Source organism: Anastrepha ludens, chromosome 6, assembly GCF_028408465.1.
Source record: "Anastrepha ludens isolate Willacy chromosome 6, idAnaLude1.1, whole genome shotgun sequence".
Taxonomy (NCBI): domain Eukaryota; kingdom Metazoa; phylum Arthropoda; class Insecta; order Diptera; family Tephritidae; genus Anastrepha; species Anastrepha ludens.
Window position 1 is genome coordinate 50,328,425 of NC_071502.1, and position 27,994 is coordinate 50,356,418.

Here is a 27,994-nt window from a genome sequence, read left to right on the forward strand (position 1 = left end):
GTATTTGTATTTGCATATGCCTTCTTATTGATTATTATTAATTTGATTTACTTGAAGAATTTAATATAAAACCAAGTTTGTTAATAATACCTGTTGTTTTAATGTTATTATTATTAATTTTGTTATTATATATGAAAGCAAAAATGTATGGTAATATTTACCATATACCTTATAAGATATGTTGTATACTAATACATGTATATAAACATGCATATACATATACAATTTCGCGCAATTTTCAAAAAGAACAAATCTATATGTAAAGATGCATACAAGTCATATGGACATATCAAATATACGAATCTATTCCGTACGCAAGCAAATGTAAGCTAATGTGCTTGAACTGCAAGCGAGAGCGCGGAACGAACGACAAAGAGCACAATCGGCCCCCGCGTTCGGCAACGTTCGACATCTGGCTCTGTCCTACTTGAGTGAGCATATATATGTATGTATATGTATGTATATGCGCATTTGTATATAAATTCTCATACTTGTATTTTCATATGCCTTCTTCCTGTGTGCATGGTAATGAACCAATTCTCTGTTGAGAATAAACGATGATAGAAAAAGTAGGGAATGAAAGGGAGTGTTTCGAGTGTAAAGTGTCTTGAAAAAGGCAAATCGATGATAATGCCTCTAAATGTTGTTGACTTATTAACGTCTGATGCACAATCGAAATTGAAGATATCTTTCATGAATTTGATAAATGTTTCGTCATTTTTCACGTTTGTGTAAATGTAACTTGACCTATTCCAATGCGATTCCATTTACCTCCTCCTCTATATCCATACAAAAATCTATCAATCAAATAAAATTAAAATTTTGTTTTGAAAATTGCAACCATTACATCAGTATTTTCTTATGACGTTGTCACGTTAAACTATCGTCAGTAAACCGACTTTACAGGCAACCTCTTTTTGACATTGATGAAAAACAAAGAAGAGCTGGTGTCGAAAATGCTGATTTTTACCTCCTGGGTATTCAATTTCGAAGCCATCAAACTAATAAAAAATTTAATATGTCAAAAATGCTATTAACAAAATTTGGTAGAGCAGAAAGAGTTATATCGAATGAATACTTACCCTTTGCCAAACAGCAAACATTATGCATATGGCGGTTATATGTCATCCTCATGTATTATTCCACTCAATTAGTACTTTCTCTGGCTGAGCAGGAATTTCGCTACCACCCGGTCTCAATTTTTCAGGAAGCATTTGTTTTTCTTGCAGCTGTCAGTACTGCACAGACGGCTGTGATGAGTTTTGTTAATGAAAACCTAATTATGTACCTAACTGTATCCGCTATGCTAGGCTCTGAAATTAGGTAAAAACTGCACAGAACTAAATTTTGTGATATCATAGAAGCGAAGGAGACGAGGAGAATTGAAAGAATATTTTAAGAATGTTTTTTACCTAGCAATGTTTGGTGACTCAATAAAAGTAAATATATTTCATATGAGTAAAATTGGTTAATTAACCTTCAAGATATTACCGGCTAAGCAAATTAACTAAGATGAAAACATCAGCTGTGAAGAAAATCAATTGTATTTCCTGCAGCGATTAAGTTCCTATTCAGACGACGTTTTCAGGCATTATTCCAAAATTACGAAAGACTTCTTCGGGAATGTTCACCATGTGCTTCCAAAGATGGTATCTTAACCAAGTATGCATAAGTCGGAAGGAAACCGATAAGTGTTCTTATTCACTGTTGGTTGAGCTCAAGGATTTATCCAAGCATGAAAGAATTAGTTATGAATCTTTTTAATGCACCTTTCCTCCTCGACTTACGCCAGTTTATAGTAAACTGAGATTTCTCCAAGCTTCTAATTAGTGCGCCAGTGTAATAGATACTTTGCTGCTCCACAAAATGGCTCTAGTCTGAGAAGATGCTATTTAAACTTATATTTTAGACTCAGGTTTTTCTCGCTTTTAAAATTTTCATGCGCCAAACGTTACCTTGTAATGGGTTTTCAGTAGGGTTAGAAGCTTGAGACGTCCACAAGCCTGAGTTCAAACTATTACTATGACTTATGACTTAGTATTTTTATGACTTACTATTATCGGCGGCCGCCGTAGCCGAATGGGTTTGTACGTGATTACCATTCGGAATTCACAGAGAGAACGTTGGTTCGAATCTCCGTGAAACACCAAATTAAGAAAAACATTTTTCTAATAGCGGTCACCTCTAGGCAGGCAATGGCAAACCTTCGAGTGTATTTCTGCCTTGAAAAAGCTCCTCATAAAAATATCTACAGTTCGGAGTCGGCTTGAAACAGTAGGTCCCTCCATTTATGGAACAACATCAAGACTCACATCACAAATAGGAGGAGGAGCTCGGCCAAACACCCAAAAATGGTGTACGCGCCAATTATATATATACATATATTATCTCATGCCTCCGAATACTGTCAGCAAAATTATGTTTCTTCAGAGGATTTAGCAGACTCATAAGCACAACAGTTGCCCTCCTTTCGCTTAATCGACGCGAAGGACTCATTCGCATGACGTACGGTTCAGTTTTGTTTCGGCAGAACTTTTTTAATCCTAAAATGTGCGCCTATGGAAAAAATCATTGGATATTAACTTTTATTTATCGAGAAAGGATAGTATCGTTCTCTTGATGGTAAAAAGTTAAGGAGAGTTAAAATTTTGGCATAAGGATGAAAGAGGTTCATTAAAATTTCTTTGATACTCACAAAGTAACATGGAAGATAGCTTCAAAAACTATTGATATCAAGCTTCCTAAAAATCCAGCAGTTTTTTGTACATGTCCGCCATATTTGGATTCGCCATTTTAAATTTGTAAAATCTCTTTTCATATTTGTAATCAGTGGTTCAAGGAATTGTTGATGAAGCTATGGTCCACCACGGATTGTGAAGCTAAGAAGAAGAAGAAGGTTCAAAGAATTTCGAGTAAAAAATGTTCAGAAAATCCCCAGAAAACTTTCACATTCATACAGAGATATCCTCCATGTGAAATTCTCCATATTTTCTGATTTAAAACCAAAACTGTGCCGTATAGACACAAAACTTACCTCAGATGTAGTTTCAGTAAACCCAAAAACGTACAGTGTGCCTAGTTTAGTCAGGGTGATCTCTTCGATTTCTTGGTTTTTGCAGTCCTGTGTAAACAATTCCACCAGCTAAGCTGTATTTTCTTTCACCCAGACAAGATAAATACAGTATACCTCTCAAAATGAATCCATGAGAAGATATGTGCTCGACTGCCATCTCAACAGTTCAGTTTGTCTTCAGTAAGAGTCGAATAGAGAAAGCCAAAGTTATAACAAAACACTATTTTTCGTGTGACTTCCTTCATAGTGTAAAGTTTAGATGTACTTATACATAGAAATATAAATACTGTGCGTTCTATATACTAGTCACTACGATTTTTATCATTCCAAAAACCAGTAGCAGCTACCGCTTATTACTAGTTCAATTACTGATTATGTAAGTCTCGAGCGAACCTTCCTCTAAAAAAAGTAATTAAAATATGTACTATAGTTTCATTATCAAATGAGTTGTCAACACAACAAAATTTACTCTCCATAGCAGTTGGTGTGAATCGCATGGCAGCTACATACAATTGTTGTTGACCCTTCACATGGGGAATTTATGAGGTATTCTTTGTTTATAAAACGTCATATGCACACGTATTTTATGATACTCGAGAGATTAGCTAATTGTATTTATACAGATGAATAGATGTACGTGTATAAATATGTAACTATAACTTTTTTTATCTCCTATGAGAAGAGGCGCCGTACACATTGCTCTACAAATGCTACCATCTTTTAGACAGAGTACTGCAGTCTGATTGTTTGTCTACTAAAATGTTTAGATGTTGACACCAACCGATAAAGGGACTGATATATGTACATATAAGGTTTCAGTGTGATGAATTCAGAACATGCTTTCTTTGTCATACTTTACATGTGCTTTAGCGTCAAGAGTGTGAAATTCTGCTAAGGTCGGTGTATAAGAATTACTTTGAAATCAACAAAACCAAATATGAATTCCGGGCTCATTACTCTTCACCACCGTTATTGAAGATATATTTTATTGTAAATTTAAAATTTACATTAATTTCATTAAAACTTGAATTCAAATTTCTAAATCAATTTCAATATTTATGATGCAATTAAGCTCTAGTCAGATCTCAATAACGTCGCGGCATGGTGTGATAAAATCGCCTTCTTCTAGGATATATTTTCACATATCGTTTTCTAAGTCTCCACAGTTATTCGCTACCACATATTTCGTTAAGGAATCACGTCTCACCGCTGTGTATGAAGCTTCTGTTCTGGATGTAATTTTTGATTCAAAGTTTCTCTTTCTGAGTAATTTAAATTATAAATTAAATATCTGCGATATATTCTGCACTAGCCTTTATCCGACGCTTTGGTTCAGACTTTACTGGTCCACATGCGCTAAAGTTACTATTTATCTCACGATCTAAGTTGGAATATGCCGTATTTCTCACATTTGCCTCATTAGTAAGTTAGCTTAGGATAAGTGGGTGCCTGTGATGGATAATGCCATCAGAGGAAAAACAGAGAGGGGAAATTAAAACAAAAACCGAAAGGGGGGGAAGAAGGAGGGCGATGACCAAATGGTGACTAACTAAATACATTGCGTTAACCACTTCAGACTGCTGGCGAAATTCACTGTGTGCGTAATGCTTTTACCCGCCATATCCGCAGGTTTAGCAAAAAATTGAAATCGCAGATATGTGAATTTTAGCCCGGCGAAAGCAAGACAGCTGAGAAGAATATGCTGAGATGATTCCACCTTGTTCTCCAAACAGATTTTGCAGAAAGGACTTGAGGTAATCCCAAGTCTCACCTCATGGACACCTAACTGACAATGCCCGGTAAGAATACCCACCAAATTTGAAAGCTGTGGCTTTGTTAACATCAGAAGCTCCCTTGAGTAACCCCGATCTAAGCGTAGGCAGAAGGATCTCGGATCTTGTACGTCTGCGCACTAACCCAGCCCGTACTAAGTTGCTGCATCTTTCCAGCAGCGGATCACAAGTTCTGAGGGCTCCTGAGAACTCTCATTTTGCGGTGGAATCAGCTCAAGGTCTCCTCTTTGGTCTGCCCATCAGCCCAGCAGTTTTCCGCTATGCCACTATGACCGCGGACCCAAATAAGGCTATTATCGAAGTACTCGGATGCAGTTGCGAGAGAGGTCAGGCATTCCCTTCAATAATATACTGGAATGAATTCTCAAGAAATTTCTTCGTTTCACTCTCAGATCGCTTAATTTTGCTGATTCGATGCCCTCATGTGATGCAAGCTGTGTCTTTATTAACTTGAAGTCTTTACAAAAAAGTTGTTTCACTCTGCTTTATCTGTCCTCTTCGTTTAGAGCGCTTTTATTTTTACGTTCCATAAATGCAGCTGAGGTCCTATATTTCATACAGGAGTAAAAGGATCAAATATATACAAACACATGTGCGGAGTAATGATTGCTTTCTAAAACGAGGTTGAGTGGTCTCTTATGTCTCTTACGCTCCGATAGAATATTGACGGAATTTAATAGATCCTAAAATTCATAGAATTCTGACACATCGTCCTATAAGCAACTTTCTAATTTATCACTAAATAAATAAGTTTGATAAATATGTGGAAGTCTGTATGAGATAATTTATGTATTTCTGGATATACTAAAAATAAATATGTAATTAAACTTGTAAATAAATAACATTGAGTTGGTCTTAGGTTATTTCAACCTAGAGCAAATGACCCAAATCGGTCAATAACTACGCTTAAGGGTAATTTTCGAAATTAAAAAAGAAAAAAAAGCTCGATATCGATACAAGTAAATGAGACACAATTATTCAAAGTTGCTAAAGGTGATAAGCCAAAAAACAAAAACGAAGCAAAAAAAAAATACCATGAAGGTGTGAAGGAAATTTTTTTAATAATAGCGGGGTTACACTCAATATTGGAACAATTCGTGTAACCAAACAATGATGTAATAAAATTCGTTCTTCCTCAGTTAGATCGGACTTCATCTTCTTCTCTATGGGCGCGATAATCACTTAAAAGATTTTGGCCAAGTTTAACAATGCGCGCCAGTCATTTCTATTTCATGCTATCCGGCCCTATTTGGAAACTCCAAGTGAAGCCAAGTGTTTCTCCACCTAATCTTTCCAACGCCGAGGAGGCCTTCCTCTTTCAGAGCCACAGCGTTTGTTTCCATTCAGATGATATGACCCAGCCAACGTAGCCACTATGTCATAGTAAAACTCATGCTGCTCCTCGTTCCATCTCTTGCTATATTTGCCCTCTCCAAACTACAGAGGCTCAAAAATCTTTCGCAGAGTCTTACTCTCTAACACTTCAAGAAATACTCCATCGGATATTGTCGTCGTTCATACAATAGGAACAGGCATGATGAGTGTCTTATATTATAAAGTGTTAGTTTTCTTCTTCGAGAGAGGACTTTACTACTCAGTTGCCTACTTAGTCCAATGTACCATTTGTTTTTTCAACATGAAAACACCCTTTCAAATCGAAGCTTTCTGTGCATAGTTATTGACGTGCATACATACGAGTATTTTGGGACTTTATCTTAGAAGATGTAGATATTGTGTTTGCATTTGAATTGTTTAAAATTCATAAAAAAAAGCATTTTTATGTATGATAAAAGTTTTTAGCTAATCTTTTTAGTCTGACGATAAATTGTTTGGCTATTTTTAGCCACCTTTACAATGCGATCTGTCTACCACTCAGCAAGCATCCTGCGGAAAAATTTTAATGAAAAATGTATGCACACAGGTTTGTAGGTGATACGCGTCAAAACAAATGTTAACCTAGGCAATTTCCATTTAAATTTGTTTTAATTTTAAATATACCGACACTGCTACTGTTATTTACGCATAAAATTATTTATTTAACAAACGCAATAACAATTATACAGTTATTACGCATATTTGCTCTCAGATTATTACGCTCTGCTAAGATATAATACGTAGAGTTTGCTCTTACATACTTTTTTTAAATTGTTGCATTCATAGTTTTATCATTTTCGTACTAACGTCATCGAGTGATTTAGTGTTTACATGAATTTGCGTCTTAATTTCTACATCCTTCATTATTCCCATTTTCTTTTCATGAGTTACTCACGCATGGCCAGATTTGAAATAATCTTAAAAAAACCCCAGTTCTATACCGTTTCAGGATAAAGTTAGGGCCCTCCACATAAAAATTACTTGACTTGAAAATCTATTGAAATTTGGATTTGGCGGACTGTATGTCTCAAAAGTTCGCACGAAAACACGTCTAGAGCTCTAAGTGTGCGTCGAGATAAAAGCTCTGACCACTTTGAGCTTGATGGCTTCAATGAGCTACATATATCCCAGGATGTATGTATATATCAAGTCGGGTTGTACTATATGGTTGTGTAAAGGTAAAATTATGGAAAAAGTTCGTTGGCAGTTTTGTGATGGCTGGAACCGGTTGTGTTATAGCATGCCAAGCTCATCGTAAAAGAAGAGAGAATTCGATACATTCTATGTATGTAAAGTCCAACTACGACGAAGGTGATAAGGTGATCCATATTTGAAGCATATGGCAGGTAGCTATGAAAAACAGATCGAACGATAACAACAGTCTAACACGATTATGGTCAAGTCGTGGTGTGCTGACCGAAACGATCAGCAAACCTTAAAGAGTGATGAAAAAACTTTTAGAAGGGAATCTTCCAGCAGGAAATAGAGCTTCTATGGAGGCCAAAACTCAATGCGGACATCTACAGCCAACAACTGAACGGATCAGATTGAAGCAGAGGATCGATTATAAGCGGAATAAATTGACAAATAAAAAGAGTGTTGTATTCTAGGACGCCCACACCTTTAACAACATGCCAAAACCTATATCTTTCGTTACATCAGAGTTTGAGTCGCATTCGAGGAATGGCCCAGATCTCACACCAAAGGGTGATATTTTCAAGTATATGCAAATTCTTCGCGACGGGACAAAGTTGGCCTCTAGTGAGGCCTCTGATGAAGTCTTTTGTACATAGGGAAGAGAACCTTTCAATCTTCAGTCGTTGAAATATGTATGTATGTACCTTTAAAATGAACAGAAATTATCGATCAAAGCGGCGAATATTTGATCTAAGCCAATCCATATTTATTTCAATATCGAAAGAAATAAAAAAAAACTTAATTTAGAACTTTTTACATGATTAATATCTACGAGGAGTTGCTATTAAATAACGAGAATGGCGCTATAAAAAATTTTGTTTTGATTTCATATATATTACCACCTTCATTAGACATTTCTCCTTCATTCCTATCCTCTATCCCTATACAATTATTTCCTTCTTCGAAACAAGGCCGGAAGTCTTCAGATATTTTTCGCTGATTCACTGTGTTTGAATATAACTCGAAAAGTTAAGGGAATCCCACTACGAAACTTTCAGAGATTACTAAGCATAGTCTCCGCTATTAATGAAAATAATGAAAACAAATCTGAAGAGGAGTGTTTTTCAAAGCTGATAATATTTTTTTTTTAACTTTCTAGAAACATTTTAGAATTTTTTTTGCAATAAATTTTTTTTCACAATTCTATTCACAAACCTTTTCACCAATTTTTTTCACAAAAACTTCTTACAATACATCCCAAAACCTCAAGAGGATTTTTCTTTTCAAAGATGACTCAAGAATTATGAATCATGCAAATAATGAGAAAAAATATGAAGATGAATGTTTTTCAAAGATGGCAAAAACAGATTTTTATTTCCCAAATTGTCGAGAAAAAAAACTTAAGAGGCGTGTTTTTCAAGATTGACAAACAAATTTTTTTTTTCACAAATAAATTTTTTTCCCAATTTTTTTTTTACAAACTTTTTCGCCAATTTTTTTTTCAAAAATATTTTTTGCAACACATCTTAAAAGGAGATTTTTTCAAAGATGACAAAAAACATTTTTATTCTACAATTTTTTTTTTAAATTTTTTTGTCATATTTTCAAAAATTTTGATTTATGTAATTTTTTATCCCTCAAAAATTTTGTAGAAAACATTTACAATTATGATTTTTTGTGTTTAAAAAAAGGAGTTATTTCTTTTTGGAAAACTATAAATCAAATTTTTTAATATTGCATAAATTTCAAGTAGTTAAATTTTTTTTTTTTAATTATTTAAACATTGAATTAATTTTTTCTAAATTTTTTTCAGTTTGCTTCTTATCATATTCAAGCGCAAAAACAAACCAGTGTTTCAGAAAAATCACATTCCATAGCATGGAATCGCTCATTATCTGCATAGAAAGTAAAAAAGAATCGCAGTGATAAAACGTAAAAACTTTCTAGAAGCTTTGATAATATACTTTTTTGGACTGAGCCTTGGTTCATATGCTGCCTTTGTACATCAAATTATTTTTTATGAGAATCCTCTTCATGGCTCTTCACAATACAGGAACTTTGCCATTACCACTATTATAAAAAAAATGCATTTTATGTTTCCGCTTCTAAGAGGTCAAGTTTGGAGAGAGAAATAAATGCAAAACACGGTCATATACTTTTTATTTTATTTATTTTATTTTCCGAAACCATTTCATCGAATTTCACACTTTTATCTTATTAATTATAACGTAATGAGCTAATTTTGGCTCAAGTGAAAAAAAACTGGGAGAATGGAGTAATTATCTTTAAATTTCGTGATTTGTCCGAAAGATAAAACAGATATAGTAGTTCACCATCGTGCTCTTCTTTTTAAATAAATTTACTATGCATATTGCTCTTATTTCCTTTACATGTGTGTTTGTGCAGATATATAATACATACGCACGTACATACTTACATATATATATAATTGGCACGTTTTTTACCTATCACATTGTTGTATGTATAACCGCGTTCACAACAATAGCAGCACGACATATTGCAAAGTTTTATATATTTATTTAATTTTTATTAAAATTCTTTTTTTTTAATTCCTTTTTTTAATCTTTTTTTTAATTTTATTTTTATAAAAATGTAGTTCCTACCACAAAAAACACCTATAGCTTAAATTTTTACCTCTAGTGCAAGCACAAAAAATTTAAATATTAAATATTATTATTATTATTATTATTAAATTTGTATAATAACAAGTTATACAAATATAAGAAGGCAGCAGCACTAGCAGCATGGGCCATCGGCTTACAATATATTAAATAAAAAATAAACAAATAGTTAAAACTTTACAATATATCACGCTGCTATTATTACGAGCACCAGTGTACATATGTATGTAGCGCTTACCATATGGGTTTATCTAAGGACTTAATCCGATTTGCCTGTTCATTAAGCATTTATCACTAGAAGATGAGTGTGTATATAAAAGTCATACCTGTTGGATTGTTATCATTTTAGGCTTCGAGTTAAGCGCTAATCATTTCAATTAGCGTTCAGAAGTTTAATAAGCACAGAGCTGTTAGGAAGTGTCCACGCTCGTGCCATACGAACGTTGACTAGGTACTACGCATTTGCAATTTGAATTTAAGTTACTTCTTTTTGCCAACCATTATTTAGCGTATCAATATGGTGACAAGTAGACGCACCTCCAGTGTGTCAAAGTGTAAGTATAGTAAATTTATATGGCCGCCAGTTTAAATGACTAATTTATATGTACTTACAAACATATCTACAGTGCTACCACCCACCTTTGGTCGGCGACATTTGCAGTGCCTTCTAATGTTTTTGGGCTTCTCAGCAGCATTTGCCATGCGTGTTAATCTTTCGGTAGCCATTGTGGCAATGATGGATAGCAAAGCAGCAAACCCTGATTTTCCAGTGAGTATTGAAATAAAATCTTTAGCACGCTTATGACTCATTTCGCACATTTCCAGGAGTACCACTGGTCGGAGCAGATCAAATCGCGCATACTCAGCAGTTTCTTTTGCGGCTATATATGCACACAAATTCCTGGCGGTTTGTTAGCGAGTCGCTTTGGTGGCAAGGTGATGTTGCTCAGCAGTATCTCTATCAGCAGTGTAATGGCGCTGCTTACACCGATCGGCGTTGACTTTGGTGGCTGGAAGTTACTCTGTTTCATGCGTTTTCTACAAGGAATCGGACAAGGTGTAACGGTGCCGACGATGCATACTTTGCTCGCCAAATGGTCACCGGTGAATGAGCGTGGCTCATTGGCCACTTATAGCTATTCGGGCTCACAATTCGGTACTGTGGCTATGTTGGCTACGAGCGGTTTACTCGCTTCATCATCCATGGGTTGGCCGAGCATTTTCTACATACCCGGCGGTTTGGGTCTATTATGGGTAGTAGCTTGGATTTTATGGGGTGCAAATTCGCCAAGCGAATGTACAAAGATTGGTGATGCAGAGCGGGAACTAATCGAAACATCTTTGCGTGATAGCGTTAAACAGAGTGATCGCAAATCGAACTTGCCCGTACCTTGGAAGAAAATATTAACATCGCGTCCATTCTTCGTATTACTTGTAACACATTGTGCATCGACTTGGTGCTTCTGGACGTTGCTCACACAAATTCCTACATATATGAAAAGTGTACTTGGCATGGATATCAAAAGTAATGCCCTACTATCGGCGCTGCCTTACTTCACTATGCTCGTTTTGGGATTGATGTTATGCCCGCTTAGTGATTACTTGGAGAAGGGCAATCGTTTGAGTGCAACAACTAGTCGAAAACTTTTCAACTCCATTGGCCAATGGGTGCCGATGATAACTCTAATTTGCTTGGGTTATGTTACACGTGAACAGGCAAATATGGCTGTAGCCTTGCTAACGTTCACAGTGGGTATTAGTTCAACTTTACATCTGGGCTTCCAAGTGAATCACATCGATTTGGCGCCGAACTTTGCTGGCACTTTGGTTAGCCTAACCAATTGTGCGGCCAATGTGTCCAGCATCATAGCGCCTTTAGTGGTGGGATTTATTGTCACCGATACGGTATGTTTCACGAAGAGTGCTAAATTTGTATACAAACATATAACTGTTATAAATATATATATATTAGGGCGGGTCGATTTAAAAATCGCTCATTGCTCTGTGAAAATCGTATTCTAGGGATCAAAATAAGAAACTTTGCCGAAGGAACCATACCTCTAAAACGAATTCTGATGTCCCCCAATTTGGGTCGAACGAAAAATCCCACTTTGACCCATTTAGAGTGCTCCAATCGAGTCCAAATGTATGACCGACCCGCACTAACTTTGGACGACCATCCACCCATGCCAGTGGCACACCCTTTTTAACTCCCCTGGGGGGTTCCCCATACAATCATTTCAAAATATCACCATTTTTGGCCTTTACATGAGAAAAGAAACTAAAAAGTTCGACCCAAATTGGGGGACATCAGAATTCGTTTTAGAGGTATGGTTCCTTCGGCAAAGTTTCTTATTTGGATCCCTAGAATATGATTTTCACAGAGCAATGGGCAATTTTTTTGCCTCCCCTCAAATCGACCCGGCCTAATATATATATCCTCAAATTAGATTCTTTTAAACATTTTATAATTTTTTCAACTTACATTCTTTTCTCCCTCCAGAGTAATCCCTTTCAGTGGCGTATAATCTTCTTTATTGCTGGTGGTATTAGCTTTTTTGGCAATCTACTATTCGTTTTATTCGGCACTGCTAAAAAACAACCATGGAATGATGAGCAAAGCGCAAAGAGTCATGAAATTAAACCACTTAATGAAGAATTGGACGATGCTCCAATCACCAAAGCGGAATCTCAGTTAGCGGTTTAATTAGATTTGACCCATGTCCTTTTAGTTTCTAGCAGAGCTTATGAAATTATAACATTTAGATGCTTGCACACCTATGTATATACATGTATAAATTAGTATTTAACACAAGTCGTTGTTGTAATCTTACCAAATAGTTGTAATTCATATTAAGTTACCATTTAAGGACGCAAAATCTAGTTAAGCTTCAAGTTTCATTTGTAAAAAGTACGGAAGATGAGTTTGGCGATAGGTGTATAAAAAAACAAAGAACATTACGCTTTATTGCAAATAATTGAATAAATAAATTTTTATTAAAGCATTTTAATATTTGATACCGATAACACCGTGCGACAAAAATTTAATTTCTTTGTTATGCAGGAAAAAATTGCATATGCTTGTGGGAGCTGTAGATCAATGCTGGGTATTATTATTATTGTTCATTTTCTCATCAATTTAATTTTTAAAAGGCTTTAAAGCTTCAAAGAGGAAAACGTATCAAGAGGTATCCACTGCGTATACTTTATTTCATAGGGTAAAAGTACAACTATCTCTTTCACATGTTTATAAAATAGCATGAACAACGAAATTGAATTGTGTCTGACTACAAGTACTATATAGCTTCAATATACATACTTATATATACAAATTTGTGCGGAATATTGCATCAGCAAATTTCCCGATTATTTAAGAGTACTTTCAAGTACACACAAAAGGCATTATTAATTTATTATATTCTTTTACTTATTCATTCATTCATCAAGTAAAGCACATATCAAATAGATTACTATTATAATATTAAAGCTTACATATAGGCTATAGAAAACAATATGGAGGCAGTTGTACTAAGATCAAAGGTCGTTCAGTACTGCCACGCAGCTCTTAATCGTACTAACACCGTCTTCAAGGCCAGTCTTATATGGGTTCCTGGACATAGAGATATTGAAGGAAAGTCCAAGCCTAAATGTGTACTAATCTTCCACTGCTTGAAAAAAGCCGCAATATTGGAATTCCTATAGCAACTTCAGGCCGCGGTAGCCGAATGGCTTCGTGCGTGACTACCATTCGGAATTCAGAGAGAAAGTAGGTTCGAACCTTGGTGAAAGATCAAAATAAAGAAAAAATTTTTTTCTAATAGCGGTCGCCCCTCGGCTGGCAATGGCAAACCTCCGAGTATATTGTCAGGCGCCATCTGACGTTTCGATTGGAGAATTTGACATAATTTTCCATAAACGCCTTGAGGAAGTGTTGATGTGTATGCCATATTAGAGTTGTTTACAATGACTTCAAAAATTATTCTCAGCAAAAACATGGAATTCAAGCGTAAGCATTTTCGTGATGACTGCCAACCGCTTCACGAACTTCACCAAGTGACTAATATAAAGGCCCGCTATATCAGGCGTAGCTAAGAAATCAAAGTCGAAATGCCTAAATCCTAGCCCGACAAAAGCAGGACAGCTAAGAAAAGGTCACCTGATCCTCACTACAGCTGATGCAAAACTGACTCAAATCATACATTCCTCACGGACGGTGTCCTTTAAAGGTGAAATTCGATAGCTAAAGCTTTGCTAATCTTGGAAGTTCGCCTCCGATCCACACGTGACCAGAAAGATCTCGCGACTTTACTAGTTTGTGTACTTGCCCAGCGCTCGCTGGGTAGCCGTGAAGCCCACCTTTAGCCGATCTCTAGTATGATACTTAAGGTGGGATCTCCTCTCATTTTGCGTGAGAGCTAACTCAACTGCCTCCTGTCCAGCCAGCTCATCTATCTCGCAGTTTCCTGCAATACCACTGTGGCCAGGTACCCAGTTGGGTCTTATATCAAAGAATTCGGATGTGATCGAAGGTGACAAATTTCAAGGGTAACATCATCGAGCCTAGAACTAAAATTGCCGCTTGGCTGTCGGAGTATGCATTTATGCCCCTAGTAAACAACTAATTGACTGCTTCTTTGAGTGCGGCTTCCTCCGCTTGAAATACTCGACTCTTTATTTTAACTAAGCAAAAAAACTTTCCATGCTCGAAATACGTCAAAAGTGCGACACGATATCAGTGAGTATTTGCTTAGAATTAAGCAGGTAGCAAAAAGCTCATACAGCTAAATTAACTGAATCAAAAAATTCTGGAGATTTGCTTGTTTTGGCATGGATAAGATACATAAACATTGTACGTGTAAATATATGCTAACTACAGGGCCGTCGAGGTAAATCCGGAATGTTGAACTTAAAAACAAAACTATTGGATATTTACTCAAAAATAATTTTATTTGCACTTAACTTTGTATAATGTGAGTACACATATCATAGTTGAAAATTATTCAATGTAACCTCCATCTCGTGCAATTACCTGCTCCAGCCGGGACCTGAAGCGCCCACATGCGCGAGCTACCTCCTCTTTGTCCATTGTGGTCATCACTTCCTCGATGGTTGTCTTCAGAGCGTCCTTAGTGTTATGAGGCTTCGCATTAACTTTTGCTTCAACTTTGCCCCACACGGAATAATCAAGAGGATTGCAGTTTGGGCTTGAAGGTGGCCAAAAATCTGGTGACCAGTGGTAGGATAGGTTGTCAAACTCTCCAATGGTCAGATGGTGTCTGACAACAGTGTCTAACTGTCCAAATACCCAAGATTATAAGTGTAAGTAGCAACCCTCGTTTACGAGTTTTGACTGTACTTATGTTTTTGGCTGTACATATGTAAATTGCTTGAATACGAGGTGTGTTCAAAAACTATAGCGAATTTTGAATTTTCGAAGGTTAACTTCACCTAACAGAAACAAATTATTTTATAGCGGTCATAAGTGAGACGATTACCTTGTTTATTTTCAACTTTTATTGGAGGTTGAATTAGTTTTAAAGGTTTTTTTCGAAGATTTGGGGCTTTATTGTGAGAAAACGGTACAAAATATTTTATTCTAAGTATTGGCCATCGCTAGCTACAGCTTTCGCCCATCTTTCGGGCAATTTCCGAATGCCGTTTCTCCAAAATTCTGGCCGCTGCTTGGCTATCCATGACTCAACCCATATTTTGGTAGCCTCGTACGAGGAGAACCGCTTGTCCGCCAAATCGAGACTCATATGCCGGAACAAATGATAATCGGAGGGAGCTATGTCTGGACTATACGGCGGGTGGGGTAACACTTCCCAGCCAAGCGTTCCAAGGTATTTTTTGACAGGTTGAGCAACATGCGGCCAAGCGTTGTCATGTTGCAAAATAACCTTGTCGTGCCTTTTTACCGTTTCCGGCCGTTTTTCTTTCAATGCTCGGCTTAAACGCATCAATTGCAGTCGGTAACGATCCCCCGTGATTGTTTCGCCCGGTTGGAGCAGCTCAAAATATACGACGCCGACCTGATCCCACCAAATGCAGAGCATGATTTTCTTGCCGTAAATATTCTGCTTGGCCGTCGACGTTGATGCGTGGCCGGGCAAACCCCATGATTTTTTGCGTTTTGGGTTATCGTAGTGGATCCATTTTTCGTCGCCAGTCACCACCCGATGCAAAAAACCCTTCCGATTTTGTCGCTCGATCAGCAATTCGCACGTAAAAAATCGCCGTTCGACGTCGCGCAGCTTCAACTCGTACGGGACCCAATGTCCTTGCTTTTGGATCATTCCCATCGCTTTTAGACGCTTGCAAACGGTTGATTTATCAACGCCCAATGATTCAGCAAGCTCTTCTTGGGTTTGGCACGAGTCCTCGTTTACCAATTCCCCCAATTCCGCGTCCTCGAACTTGTTGGGCTGGCCAAGACGCTCCTTGTCTTCGGTGTGAAAATCACCACTTTTGAATCGTCGAAACCAGTACTCACATGTTGAAATCGACGGAGTATGGTCTGGGTAGGCCTCCTGCAGCAATTCACGGGCTTGGGCTGTATTTTTTTTCAAATTGAAGCAGAAAAGCAAAGCTTCCCGCAAATTGCGTTTCGACGGCACGAAAGTTGACATACTCGGAGCACGAAAACACTGCGTTGTTTATACTTCAGCGAAATGACAGATACTGATAAACAAAGCCTAGGGATGAGGCTTTGTCATGAATATATATTCAGTATTGCCAACGCGATAAAGTGATAAATAGCGCCATCTGTGTGTCACCTTTAAAACTAATTCAACCTCCATGGTTGTTTTTTTATACGAATTTGTTCCGAAAACAAGATACTCCAATCAGTGCCAGGCTTCAAATATAGTCGGTAAATTTTGCATTGCTTACAATTATTGGTTTTCTTGTCAGGCACTGTCTCAACAATAAATTTCCAGAGACAAGAAAATTCAGCAAAAACTCGGTGTTTTCGACACAATTCCATAGCTGTCAAATAGATGCTTCCACCTTCAAGGCTTTATTACGAGTCTGGTCGCACTCTGTGAGTCGCATTGTCAGTGCAGCTGTTGTTGGTGTACAATTCCGTGACGTCGGCCCGCTCATTTCTTGCTACCGTCACTATAACATAAACAAATAGCACCTTGTTATTTCTCATGGTGGAAAGAATAATGAGGTGGCGCCTATCGTGGTCCCGTTACTTTGCGCTCAGCGAATTTGACAACCAGTTACGTGATTTTAGCTCCAGTATGGCCAGATTACCATTTTCGTAACTTGATTTATCATTTTCTTTTTTTTGGTATTTTTATTATTTTGTGTCTCGGAGTTTTAGTTCTTTCTTCATGACATTTTTTAGTTGTTCTAATTAAAATGTCATGTTTATAATTTTGTAAAATATACATTTTTTAATAATTATTTAAACAATTCACTCAGTTTTATTTAGCTTTACTTGTTTTTAACATCTGGTGGCATTGCCCGCGAGTGCAGGTGTTGTTGGTGTTCTTCTGCTTTCGGCAGTCAAATCTCTCTCTCGCTACTGCAGTGTTGCCTAGCTTTGGATATAAAAACGCATTAAAATGCCCATTCAAAGAAAATAACCCAACAAATTTTTATTGAATCACTTAAAGAACTTTGTATGCGTGACAAATTGTCTTTAAAATGTGCGTTTTTTTAAATAAATGTATCATGCTTATGTACAATTTAATTTATGAGGTTTTTTTTAAGCGAGACTCTTTTGTTAAGGGAACGACTTTTTTGCTATATTTGAAGTTATGTGACTAGATAAGGTACTCTTTTTGTAAAAATGGCAATATGGTTTCTTAAGTATTTTCTGGTAGTTTGTGGCTTATTTTTACAATGAATGCACCTCTTGATGCCCTATGTCCCACTAAGGATTGATGGCCGGAAGAAACGATTACACCTCTATGGTTTTAATCCGCATTCAGTAAGTTCAAAGGCTTTTTAAAATGTGTAAACAGGTTTTCAATCTTAAGAAGAGTTGAAAGAGGGGCATTTAATATTTTTGCATAACCTTAAATGAAGCCAAAAATTAAATTTGCACTTTCAAATTATCAAATTTTATAAGAGTAAAAAAATTTTCATTAGCACTAAAATCTTCTCTGAGTGACCTTTTATAACATTCTTTCTTTAATAATACAGTTTTTTTTTAACTTACAGTTTCGGTTGCTTTAAATTAAACGCAAAAAGAAACAAACACGAAACTTCAAAATTTTCGCATTTTCGGTATAAAAAAGTACTAAATTTATTGCGAAGAGCAAATGGTTGGCAATACTGCACAACTCAGCAAACGTGACGTCACGTACGCTCTGATGGGCGCAATCTCGTTTCTATCATTCTTGGTTATTTCTATTATAGATAGCGAGAAGAGAAAATGCTGCCAATTACTGAGTGGCGACAGGCCCCTAAAACAAGGCGATTAAAGGTAAAATAAAATATTTCAAACAATCTTGAAGTGATAACTGAGAATGCTCCTGATATCGCTAACTATGATATAACATTTGACTTACCGCCGGTTATATTCAGTTTGGTTCACTTCCGTTTTTTTATCATTTCACTTGTATTTATCTTAACAAATAATCATTTCACAAATTTTGTGCTGATTTGGTAATCCTTAAATTTATACAGTCGAAAGTTATTATCGCTCGGCATTCAATTTGCTCTCAGAAGCCTAACAGCCACAGAGCTATTAGGACGTTTTGTATCACTTACTAATAAATTTAATAAAGTTTTCTCAAAATGGTATTAAATGGGCGTACTTCCAGCCTATCAGCGTGTAAGTATTGTGGGAATATATTTCCCTTAATAGAGATAACCTGCGGACGTGGTACACTGAGACAGTCTAATAGCACTTAGACAATCTAATGAATTCGTTATCAAATTTGCGGATATGTGGCTTATGCGGTTGTTGAAAAGCTGCACTATTTAGTAAAAAGTTATTTGAGTATGAGTTAAGTTGTGCTGTCCCAGATGTGGCGTCTAGTTTTCGTTTTGAATATTTCGATATAAAAGACAAACATCGATACAAATCGGACAATCGTGAAAAAATTATGAACTAATACTAGTATAGAAATTCTGAAGGAAGGACATATAAGTAGCTATGACATTACTAGAGAACCAACCATCGAAGACTAAACAGTTTTTAACCATTGGAAAAGACTGAATTTATTGAGCTGAATTTCCAGCTATAAAATTCTGCATCATTTTTTATATTATATTTCAAAATTTTTTTACATAAAAGTACGTACAAAACTACGAGTCGCCATTACCCAATAAGCTGGCTGTGCAGTCTCCATCGTTGTCGAGTATAGCCTGACATCTTCTCGGGATGTTTTGAAGCTTTTCTGCGTAGCTCGTCGACAAAGAGGACCAGATTTTGCGAACTTGACGCACGAGTTGCTTTAAATCGTGGACTATATTTTCGACAAGTTGCGTTTTTATTATTCCTCACACATTTATAATGGGGTTGGTGTCTGGGGACTGGGTAGGCCAGTCCATTACTGTGACGCCATTTTCTTATTTTGTTGTTTCTCAATGCGTTTTTCTGAGTGTAGTGGTTTTGACGATGTGGGACGGTAGGATGTGTTCGCCTCCTTCAGTCGTCTTTCGGCGGTGTTGATACTCACATCTATTCCCTTTTTAGCAAGCATTGTGCGTGCTTGGCGTAGTCGCAAAGAAGGATACCGCTTAAAAAGTTGGACAATCACTTTATTCTGCTTTTTTGTCGGCACTTGCTTCAAGCCGCCTTCGGAAAAGTCATCAACATTTTTGTACACTTTGTACCGCTGATTCCACATCGCAAGAAACCTTTTAAATTTTTTAATCACTCTTGCAGTCACAGCGTAAGATAATTTCGACCCATGATTCATTTATTAATGGTTTGCTCACTAGTGACATTCGATTTTTGACACTCCCTTACAAAAGGTTGTATTTAAGAAGGTGAATAAAGTGGAAAATATTAAATCTTTTTTGGTGAGAATGGTACCAAAAAAGTATTTTCTTACTTAAATGGAAACAAACTGCGAATGATTTAAAAAATTTATTTTAATTAATATTTGAATGTAATGAATTTATTAGCAGAAATGGCCAAGTCTAATATTAAAACAAAAAATTATTTCACTTACATAATCCAAGATTTTATTTTGTGAATAAATTTTTAAATTTAAAATCGATCGCAAAGTTGCGCAGTTTCGCCAATATGAAACTATTTTGTTAAAAATAAATAAATAATTGCCACGTACAATTCTGTTAGGTATTTGGCCGAGATCCTCCTCCTATTTGTAGCGCGTGTTCTACAAATGGAACGACCTACAGTTTTAAGCCGATTCCGGATCATGCAGGTACTGTGCTTTGCTAAGCCTCCCCTGGACACTTCATCCATCCATGGGAAGGTGGGCTCATTGGAAATAAGTTCCGTCAATCCCAACTTTTTTGTAATAAGGTATGCAATGTTATCGATCGCGTCGGGACTACCCTGTCGTAACTCTTTGGGAAAAGCTAGCTCTTTGCAAAACATGAATTTCGTCTAAGTCATCACATCATAAGAAATAAAGCTTTGTAAATTCACCACTCATCGATCTCGGTTAAGCCGGATGTATTCCATGTTATACTACCATATGGTAGCCCTGAACATACCGATGAAAACTCTTTAACGAGTTGTTGCTTGTAAGCAGACCATTTTGAAAATTAAATGTTTTTCCTACAAATTTTACATTTCTTCCACTTTTACTAAAAATTTCTAGAGCTAGCAACCCAGTATCTTGCTAAGGGAGCCGATTTGTCAAGAGAGAACGAGAAAGCTGCTTACTGAGCAAACCTTTTATCATTGAATCATGATTTCGACCCTTTCGAATGCGTGCATAAAAATACCACCTCGAAACGTTTCGCGTCCGTCTCCCTCATTTTTGTTTGGTTGCATTTACGGGAAAGTTTCGAACGACACTAACCTGATTTAGCACTGGCATCGTAGCCCTTGAGTGGGACTACTATGCAGCAAAAAGCAGAACGAAATATATCTTAAAATTACAAGAAGAATACCGGTTTGTTTTTCTTCTGGCACAGACTGTAAAACTCATAATGAAATGTCTTTGATACTTTCATTTATTAATTTTTATTTGGTTTTCCAACTCACCCAAGCCGAAAAGAAAAAACGTTTTTCGATAATTTAATATTTTATTTTAATAATATTTAACATATTTTAATTCATAGCAAAACATTTTTGCAACTTTCCGTTATTAGTTTTTATTTACTTTCCAACTCATTTAAAACTAGTGATTTTCGGCACAAATCGGACTAGTATTCGTTTGTCTATTATGAAATAATTCAACAAAAAACTTTTCTAGATAATATTTTAATTCATAAAAGAATATTTTTGAAACTTACATTTAGTAATTTTTATTTACTTTTAATCATCCAAAATTAGGGGGTTTGGCACAAATTAGACGAGACGGCGAATTATTTCAGGCGGAAACTTGGGTTGTTAGGTTTCACCTGCCCCTTTGAGTGTCCTACTATCAATTGAAAAAAAATCGTAATTTTCATAAAATCTTCATTTCATGTAAACAACTCTATTATGACGATTTTTTTCAAATTTTCAAATTAACTTAGAGCCGTTTAGAGATATTCTCTCAAACGTGACTTTTTCTGGGCATACTAAAGTGGAAAAAGATAAGCATAAATTTGGCGTGACATAACTGTAATTGAAGTGTATTAGACACAAAGTAGAGAAGTGAAATATTTTAAGCAGCTCTTGGTTTCCTGAAGACATTTTCATGGTAGATATGTCAACGCCCACTATCAGGAAAAAATGTTTTTTATCATTTTTATATTTGCTGTAGGTTTTACAACCCGAATCAAGCGGGTGATATTCCCGCACGAGCCCACCCGGCTACCGCATGTACGGTATGGTGGATTTTATAGTTAGCATACGTCGAATAGTACCCACGGCCAAGCCCACCCGGGTGCAGCGTGGTCTTTATAAGTAGAGCTACTAACTACATGACTGATATTATTTATCTTATTTTTTTAAGCGAATACTTAAGGCACACGTAAAAGTTTGTGTTTAGATAAGTTAATCCAGGCAGGTGTTATCACTGAATGTATTCCTTTAGATTTTATAAAACATTTTTGTTTTTTTTTTTGGCGGGACAACTAGCAAGTGCAGTACTCAGATATGAATTAAGTCTATTGTACTACACTTGGATTCCCTTTTAACTTTCTTTAAATCAACCCGATCTTCGAAGAAATCTGAGTAAATTTTGTGGTGCCAAGGAGCCAAAATGGTCGCTTCTTAACACATCAGAACCAAAGACCTCAAACCTGATTCGAGCGAAGGTGGGACAGACGCACAGGAAGTGGTCCGCCGTCTCATCCTCCTCTTCACAAGCTGGAAAATGGCCCGCCATCAGTCCAACCAGCCGTCTGCACTCCCCTCTGCTTAATGACAGAAGGGTTTGCGACAGTCGATCGGACATGACAGGTAACATCAGTTTTGTCCATCTGCAGCCTCTCTCAGCCTGCCAAGCTCGCTTGTGGGTGGTAGTTACCCATTTTCTAACCGTGACTGTGATGGCCGAAGAAGGGAGTGTCAAAACGGACTCTGGGTCAAAGAAGTTGGCCTCAGAGCCCATCTTAGCTAAGGAGTCAGAGGTCTCGTTAGCCGCGATGCCCACGTGTCCCGGGACCCATGTTAGCATCAGCCTATTATGTCTACCGACATAGTTCAGCCTGGATTTACAGGACTTGACTACCCCTGATGTGGTTGAGAAGCTGTTTAAGGCCATAAGCGCAGCTTGGCTGTCGCTGCAGACACATATAGATCTGCCTCTCAATCGGTTTTCCACAACAAAGTTAATTGCTTCTTGAACTGCATACACCTCCGCTTGAAACACAGATGCATGCATTCCAAGAGCAAAGTGCAGTTTTGTCCCGCTGGATTCCACGTAGACCCCAGAGCCGGAGCCATGCTCGGTCCTGGAGCCATCCGTAAAAATGCGAAAACAGTGTTTGCAGGGCTCATTTTCTAAGTTTGACCACAACTGAGCCTCTGGCAGCACTACACTGTATCTCTTTTCAAGTACGACGCTTGATGGCATGGAGTCAAGGGGCATGGAGAGAATCGTTGGATCGACGTCCATGCATTCTCTGTTTTCCAATGCCAGACAGAGGCCGTACCAGTTCCCATTGTGTTTCAGCCTGCAGATGGCCCTCAAGGGCTATCCTTGGATGAAAGCATCAAGTGGTGGCAACCCAATCAGAGCATCTAATGCCGGGCCTGAAGTAGTCGGAAAAGCTCCGGTGCAACAGATGGCCACAGTGCGTTGTAGTCTTGATAAGGTCCTCCTGACTCCCAGGAGAGAGAGTCTACTCATCCAGACCGCTGATGCATAGATGATAATAGGTCTTATCATAGCCGTGTAGATCCGTAGGACCTTGCTAGGAGAAAGATTCCACGTTTTCCGAAAGACACCTTTGCACTGCCAGAAAGCTGTCAGTGCTTTGGATGTCTTTGTTTCAACGTGTGATTTCCATAGGAGCTTACTATCGAGGATTACTCCAAGATATTTAATTTGATTGGATAGCTGGATTGTAACTCCTTTTAGCTTAGGCAGAACGAGTAACGAGTTTGTAAAACATACAAATCAAACTAAATAGCACAAATAATGCACAGATTTAACACAGTAATACGGTACATATTTTCCAATACACCAATTTTTTTTTAAATTGTCAGTGTTAATAATTTATATGACATTGAGAATTTTACTAGTGAAAAAATAATAATTTACGGTGGGGAAATCTGGGCCAACCAAGTAGTAAACCATACGATTTTTAAACTAATCATCAATAATACATAAATTTTGTTTATATTTCACTTAAAAAAATTATATGACCACACCTCCAAAAAACACTCCCTTCACTAACACCCATTAACATTGATATCATCTGCAGTAAAGGCGCCCACGTTTGGCTGGCGACATTTGCAGTGTTTCATGATATGCATTGGCCTCACTGCAGCATTTGCGATGCGCGTCAATATGTCTGTGGCAGTTGTGGCGATGATGGATAATAAAGCGGCAAATCCTAATTTTCCTGTAAGTTTCTCGCATATTTGTATGTATGTAGAAAAAAATGCAAGCAACTAATTAATTTGAAACCCTTTAATTTCCAACATAGGAGTACCACTGGTCGGAGAAGACAAAAGCGCGTGTACTCAGCAGCTTCTTTAGTGGTTATGTATTCACTCAAGTACCCGGTGGCATACTTGCACGTCGTTTTGGTGGCAAGGTGCCGTTACTTTGCAGTTTCACCATTAGCAGCATTTTGGCAATACTCACGCCATTGGGTGTTAGTGTTGGTGGCTGGAAGCTGCTTTGCTTCATGCGTTTCCTGCAAGGTTTCGGTCAGGGTGTGACGACGCCCTCAATACATACCCTAATCGCTAAATGGTCGCCGGTTAAGGAACGTAGCTCACTAGGTACTTACTGTTATTCAGGCATACAACTGGGCACCGTCACTATATTGGCATCGAGTGGTGTACTAGCTTCCTCCAGCCTGGGCTGGCCCAGTCTTTTTTACATACCCGGTGGTGTGGGTCTTCTATGGGCGGTGGCATGGATAATTTGGGGTGCAAATTCACCCAGCGAATGTAGGAAAGTGAGTGCGGCGGAAAGAACACTTATCGAAGAGTCTTTAAAAAGTAGTGTGGAGCAAGAGGAGAGAAAGAGTAGATTGTCTACACCCTGGCGAAAGATATTCACATCAGCTCCATTCTTAGTGATTTTATTATCACATTGTGCAAATTCTTGGTGTTTTTGGACGCTGCTCACTCAAATTCCTTCGTACATGAAGAGCGTTCTGGGAAAGGATATAAAAAGTAATGCTTTGCTCTCAGCTTTGCCCTATTTGATAATGTTCCTTTTGGGATTGGCATTGTGTCCCATCGCCAAGTACCTGGAAAAGAACAATTACATTAGCGCAACTATGAGTCGCAAACTTTTCAACACCATAGGGCTGTGGGTACCGGCGGTAACGCTAATCGCGCTGGGTTATATCACACGTGAACAGGCCGATCTGGCTGTGATTTTGTTGACATTAACAGTTGGTATTAACTCTGCCGTGCATTTCGGTTTCCAGGTGAATCATATTGACTTGACACCCAACTTTGCTGGTACTCTGGTTGGCTTGACTAATGGCATCTCTCATGTGGTCAGCACTATGGCGCCGTTGTTGGTGGGATATGTTGTTACCGATACGGTACGTAAAATGGAATGAGCTTTCCTACGCATAATTTACTCTTTTTTTATTACAGAAAAATCCTGAGCAGTGGCGTATAATATTTTTCATAGCAGCCTTCATTAGCTTTGCCGGCAATCTGTTATTTATACTCTTCGGTACGGCAAAAGTGCAACCCTGGAATGATGAGCAAGTCGTGCAAACTCACGAAATGAAGCCACTCAGGGAAACCGACGTTGAACCAAATCATGCAAAAAATCAATCAGTTCTTTAGGGTTTAATCAACTTAGTTTTAAAATTATTATAAAGTTTATTAAAAGTATTCCAAAATTTAGCCTCCGAATAATAACTTTTGTATCGCTTAATGGTCGAAACCCAATGGTAATGAAAACAAAGTTGGTAAATAGAATTAATTTTCCGGAAAGAATATCAAAATTCACTATGTTAACGAACAAATGTGTGAATGAGGTTAAGAAATCGAATTGTAAATAATGTAGTGTAGAGAAACTTTAATCCTAACGTGCTCACAGTGCCTTCCTTTTCCTTTGTATTGCAAGCTAATTGTACATCATTTTATAAGAACCAGGGGTTGGAACAATGGGGGCAGTAACCTAATTGCTATTATGAGCAAAATGTATTTGTTATTTCCTCCGCCTATAAGTAAAGGGTTATTTAATAAGAGGATTGATATTCAAAGAAAAATGATATTTTTAATATAAATGATCGGATGTTTATTTCATTATAAAGAGGAAGGTATGGCGTTGATAGTGGAAAATAATATCAGGCAAGTGACTACCACGACTACGCTTGAAGGAAAATATCCTTTTCATTAAATTTTCCATAACCGAATTGCAAAGTGGCTGCCTTATGCCTTCGATAACCTCACAAATTCCATCTTTGAGGTCTTGAATCGACTCTGAGCTGTTGGCATAGACCTTCTCTTTCAAGTGGCCCCAAAAAAAAAAGTTACAAGGTGTTAAATCACAAGATTTCGGTGGTCAATTGAGATCACCTCTTCGAGAGATAACACGGTCCGGAAACTTTTCCCGTAAAAGATCAATGGTTTCGTTGCTTGTGTGGCACGTAGCGCCGTCTTGTTGAAAATAAACCTTGTTCAGATCAATACCATCCATTCCGGTCATAAAAAATCGTTAATCATCTCTCCTGTTTAACAGCTAGCACCTGTTATTGGAAAATCCTTTATATACCAGATCACGCTAATTTACTGGCTTGAGACGTGACATATTGAAGGTAAGGCGAATTCATTTAAGGTGATGGCACTGGAGCAGCTGATATAGCGATTTTGTATCTTGATTGTCAAAGTGACCTGCTTCTTTTTGGCTGCTTTGTTTGTTTATTTATACTCTCATAGAAATTTTATATACTTGTATTAACCCAATATATTAATCCTTGAGTTCTTCTTCTTCTTGATTGGCGCGATAACCGCTTACGCGATTTTGGTCGAGTTTAACAAAGCGCACCAGTCGTTTCTTTCTCGTGCTAACCGGCGTCAATTGGGCACACCAAGTGAAGCCAAGTCCTTCTCCATCTGATCTTGCCAACGCAGAGGAGGCCTTCCTCTTCCACTGCTGCCACCAGCTGGTACCGCACTGAATAATTTCAAAGCTGGAGCGTTTGTATCCATTCGGACGACATGACCCAGCCAACGTAGCCGCTGTATCTTTATTCGCAGCGCTATGACTATATCGTCGTAAAGCTCATGTTGTCATCGTCCAAGCTTCTGCGCCATACGTTAGGAAAGGCATGGTGAGAGTCTTGTATAGTGTTAGTTTTGTTCGTCGAGAGAGGACTTTACTGCTCAGTTGCCTCCTTAGTCCAAAGTAGCACTTGTTGGCAAGAGAGATTCTACGTTAGATTTCAAGGCTGACATTGTTATCGCTGTTAATGCTGGTTCCTAAATAAAAGGCTTTTACAACCTCGGAATTATAACTGTCTACAGTGACGTGGGTGCCGACACGCGAGTGCGCCGACTGTTTGTTTGAAGACAGGAGGTACTTCGTTTTGTCCTCGTTCACCATCAAACCCATTTGCTTTGCCTCTTTATCCAGTTTGGAGAAGGCAGAACTAACAGCGCGGTTGTTAAGGCCGATGATATCGGTAGGTATCATCGACATACGCCAACAATTGTACGCTCTTATAAAATATTGTGCCTGAGCGATTAAGTTCTGCGGCTCGTACGATGCTCTCCAACATCAGGTTAAAGAAGTCACACGACAGGGAGTCACCCTGTCTGAAACCTAGGTTTGGTATCAAACGGCTTGGTGAGGTTCTTCCCAATTCTGACAGCGCTGCTGGTGTTGAGCATAGCCATATTAGTTTTGTGGGAATACCAAATTAGACATCGCGGCGTACAGGAAACTCCTTTTCGTTCTGTAAGCCGCCGAACTTTCTGGTAGAATTTTCGAGCGTTGCTCCTATTGGCCAGCATCTCAAGCTCATCACACTCACGTATTTCGGCCTCTCGTTGAATACCTAATAGAAAAATATAAAAATAAAAATTTTTAACTTGCCATTCTTGCAAAAATTTTGAATTCGAAGCTGCATGCTATGTACATATGTCCGAGTTCTGTATTGAGCCACTGTATGTATTTATTACATTATTTCTTCTTTTTCTTATAACTTACAAAGCAAATTCGTTAAAACCACTGTTTGTATAATCCTCATAATAAAAAATTCTCCAAAAGTGCAGATTTAAGGCAATAAAAAGA

At 37.6% G+C, this 27,994-nt stretch overlaps 2 protein-coding genes across 2 annotated transcripts; both read left to right on the top strand.

Moving 5' to 3' along the window:
* Nucleotides 1-10,375: 10,375 nt before the first annotated feature.
* LOC128866115 (putative inorganic phosphate cotransporter) lies at nucleotides 10,376-13,049 on the top strand. The gene is made up of 4 exons (XM_054106616.1): nucleotides 10,376-10,573; nucleotides 10,646-10,788; nucleotides 10,845-11,924; nucleotides 12,523-13,049. Exons 1-4 carry the CDS (start codon nucleotides 10,537-10,539, stop codon nucleotides 12,724-12,726), a joined length of 1,464 nt encoding a protein of 487 aa, XP_053962591.1. The 5' UTR covers nucleotides 10,376-10,536; the 3' UTR covers nucleotides 12,727-13,049.
* A 5,674-nt stretch (nucleotides 13,050-18,723) lies between these two features.
* Nucleotides 18,724-25,941, top strand: LOC128866931 (putative inorganic phosphate cotransporter). The gene is made up of 4 exons (XM_054107984.1): nucleotides 18,724-18,810; nucleotides 23,982-24,124; nucleotides 24,207-25,286; nucleotides 25,342-25,941. The coding sequence occupies exons 1-4, from the start codon at nucleotides 18,774-18,776 to the stop codon at nucleotides 25,537-25,539; spliced, it is 1,458 nt and encodes a 485-aa protein (XP_053963959.1). The 5' UTR covers nucleotides 18,724-18,773; the 3' UTR covers nucleotides 25,540-25,941.
* The last annotated feature ends 2,053 nt before the right edge of the window (nucleotides 25,942-27,994 follow it).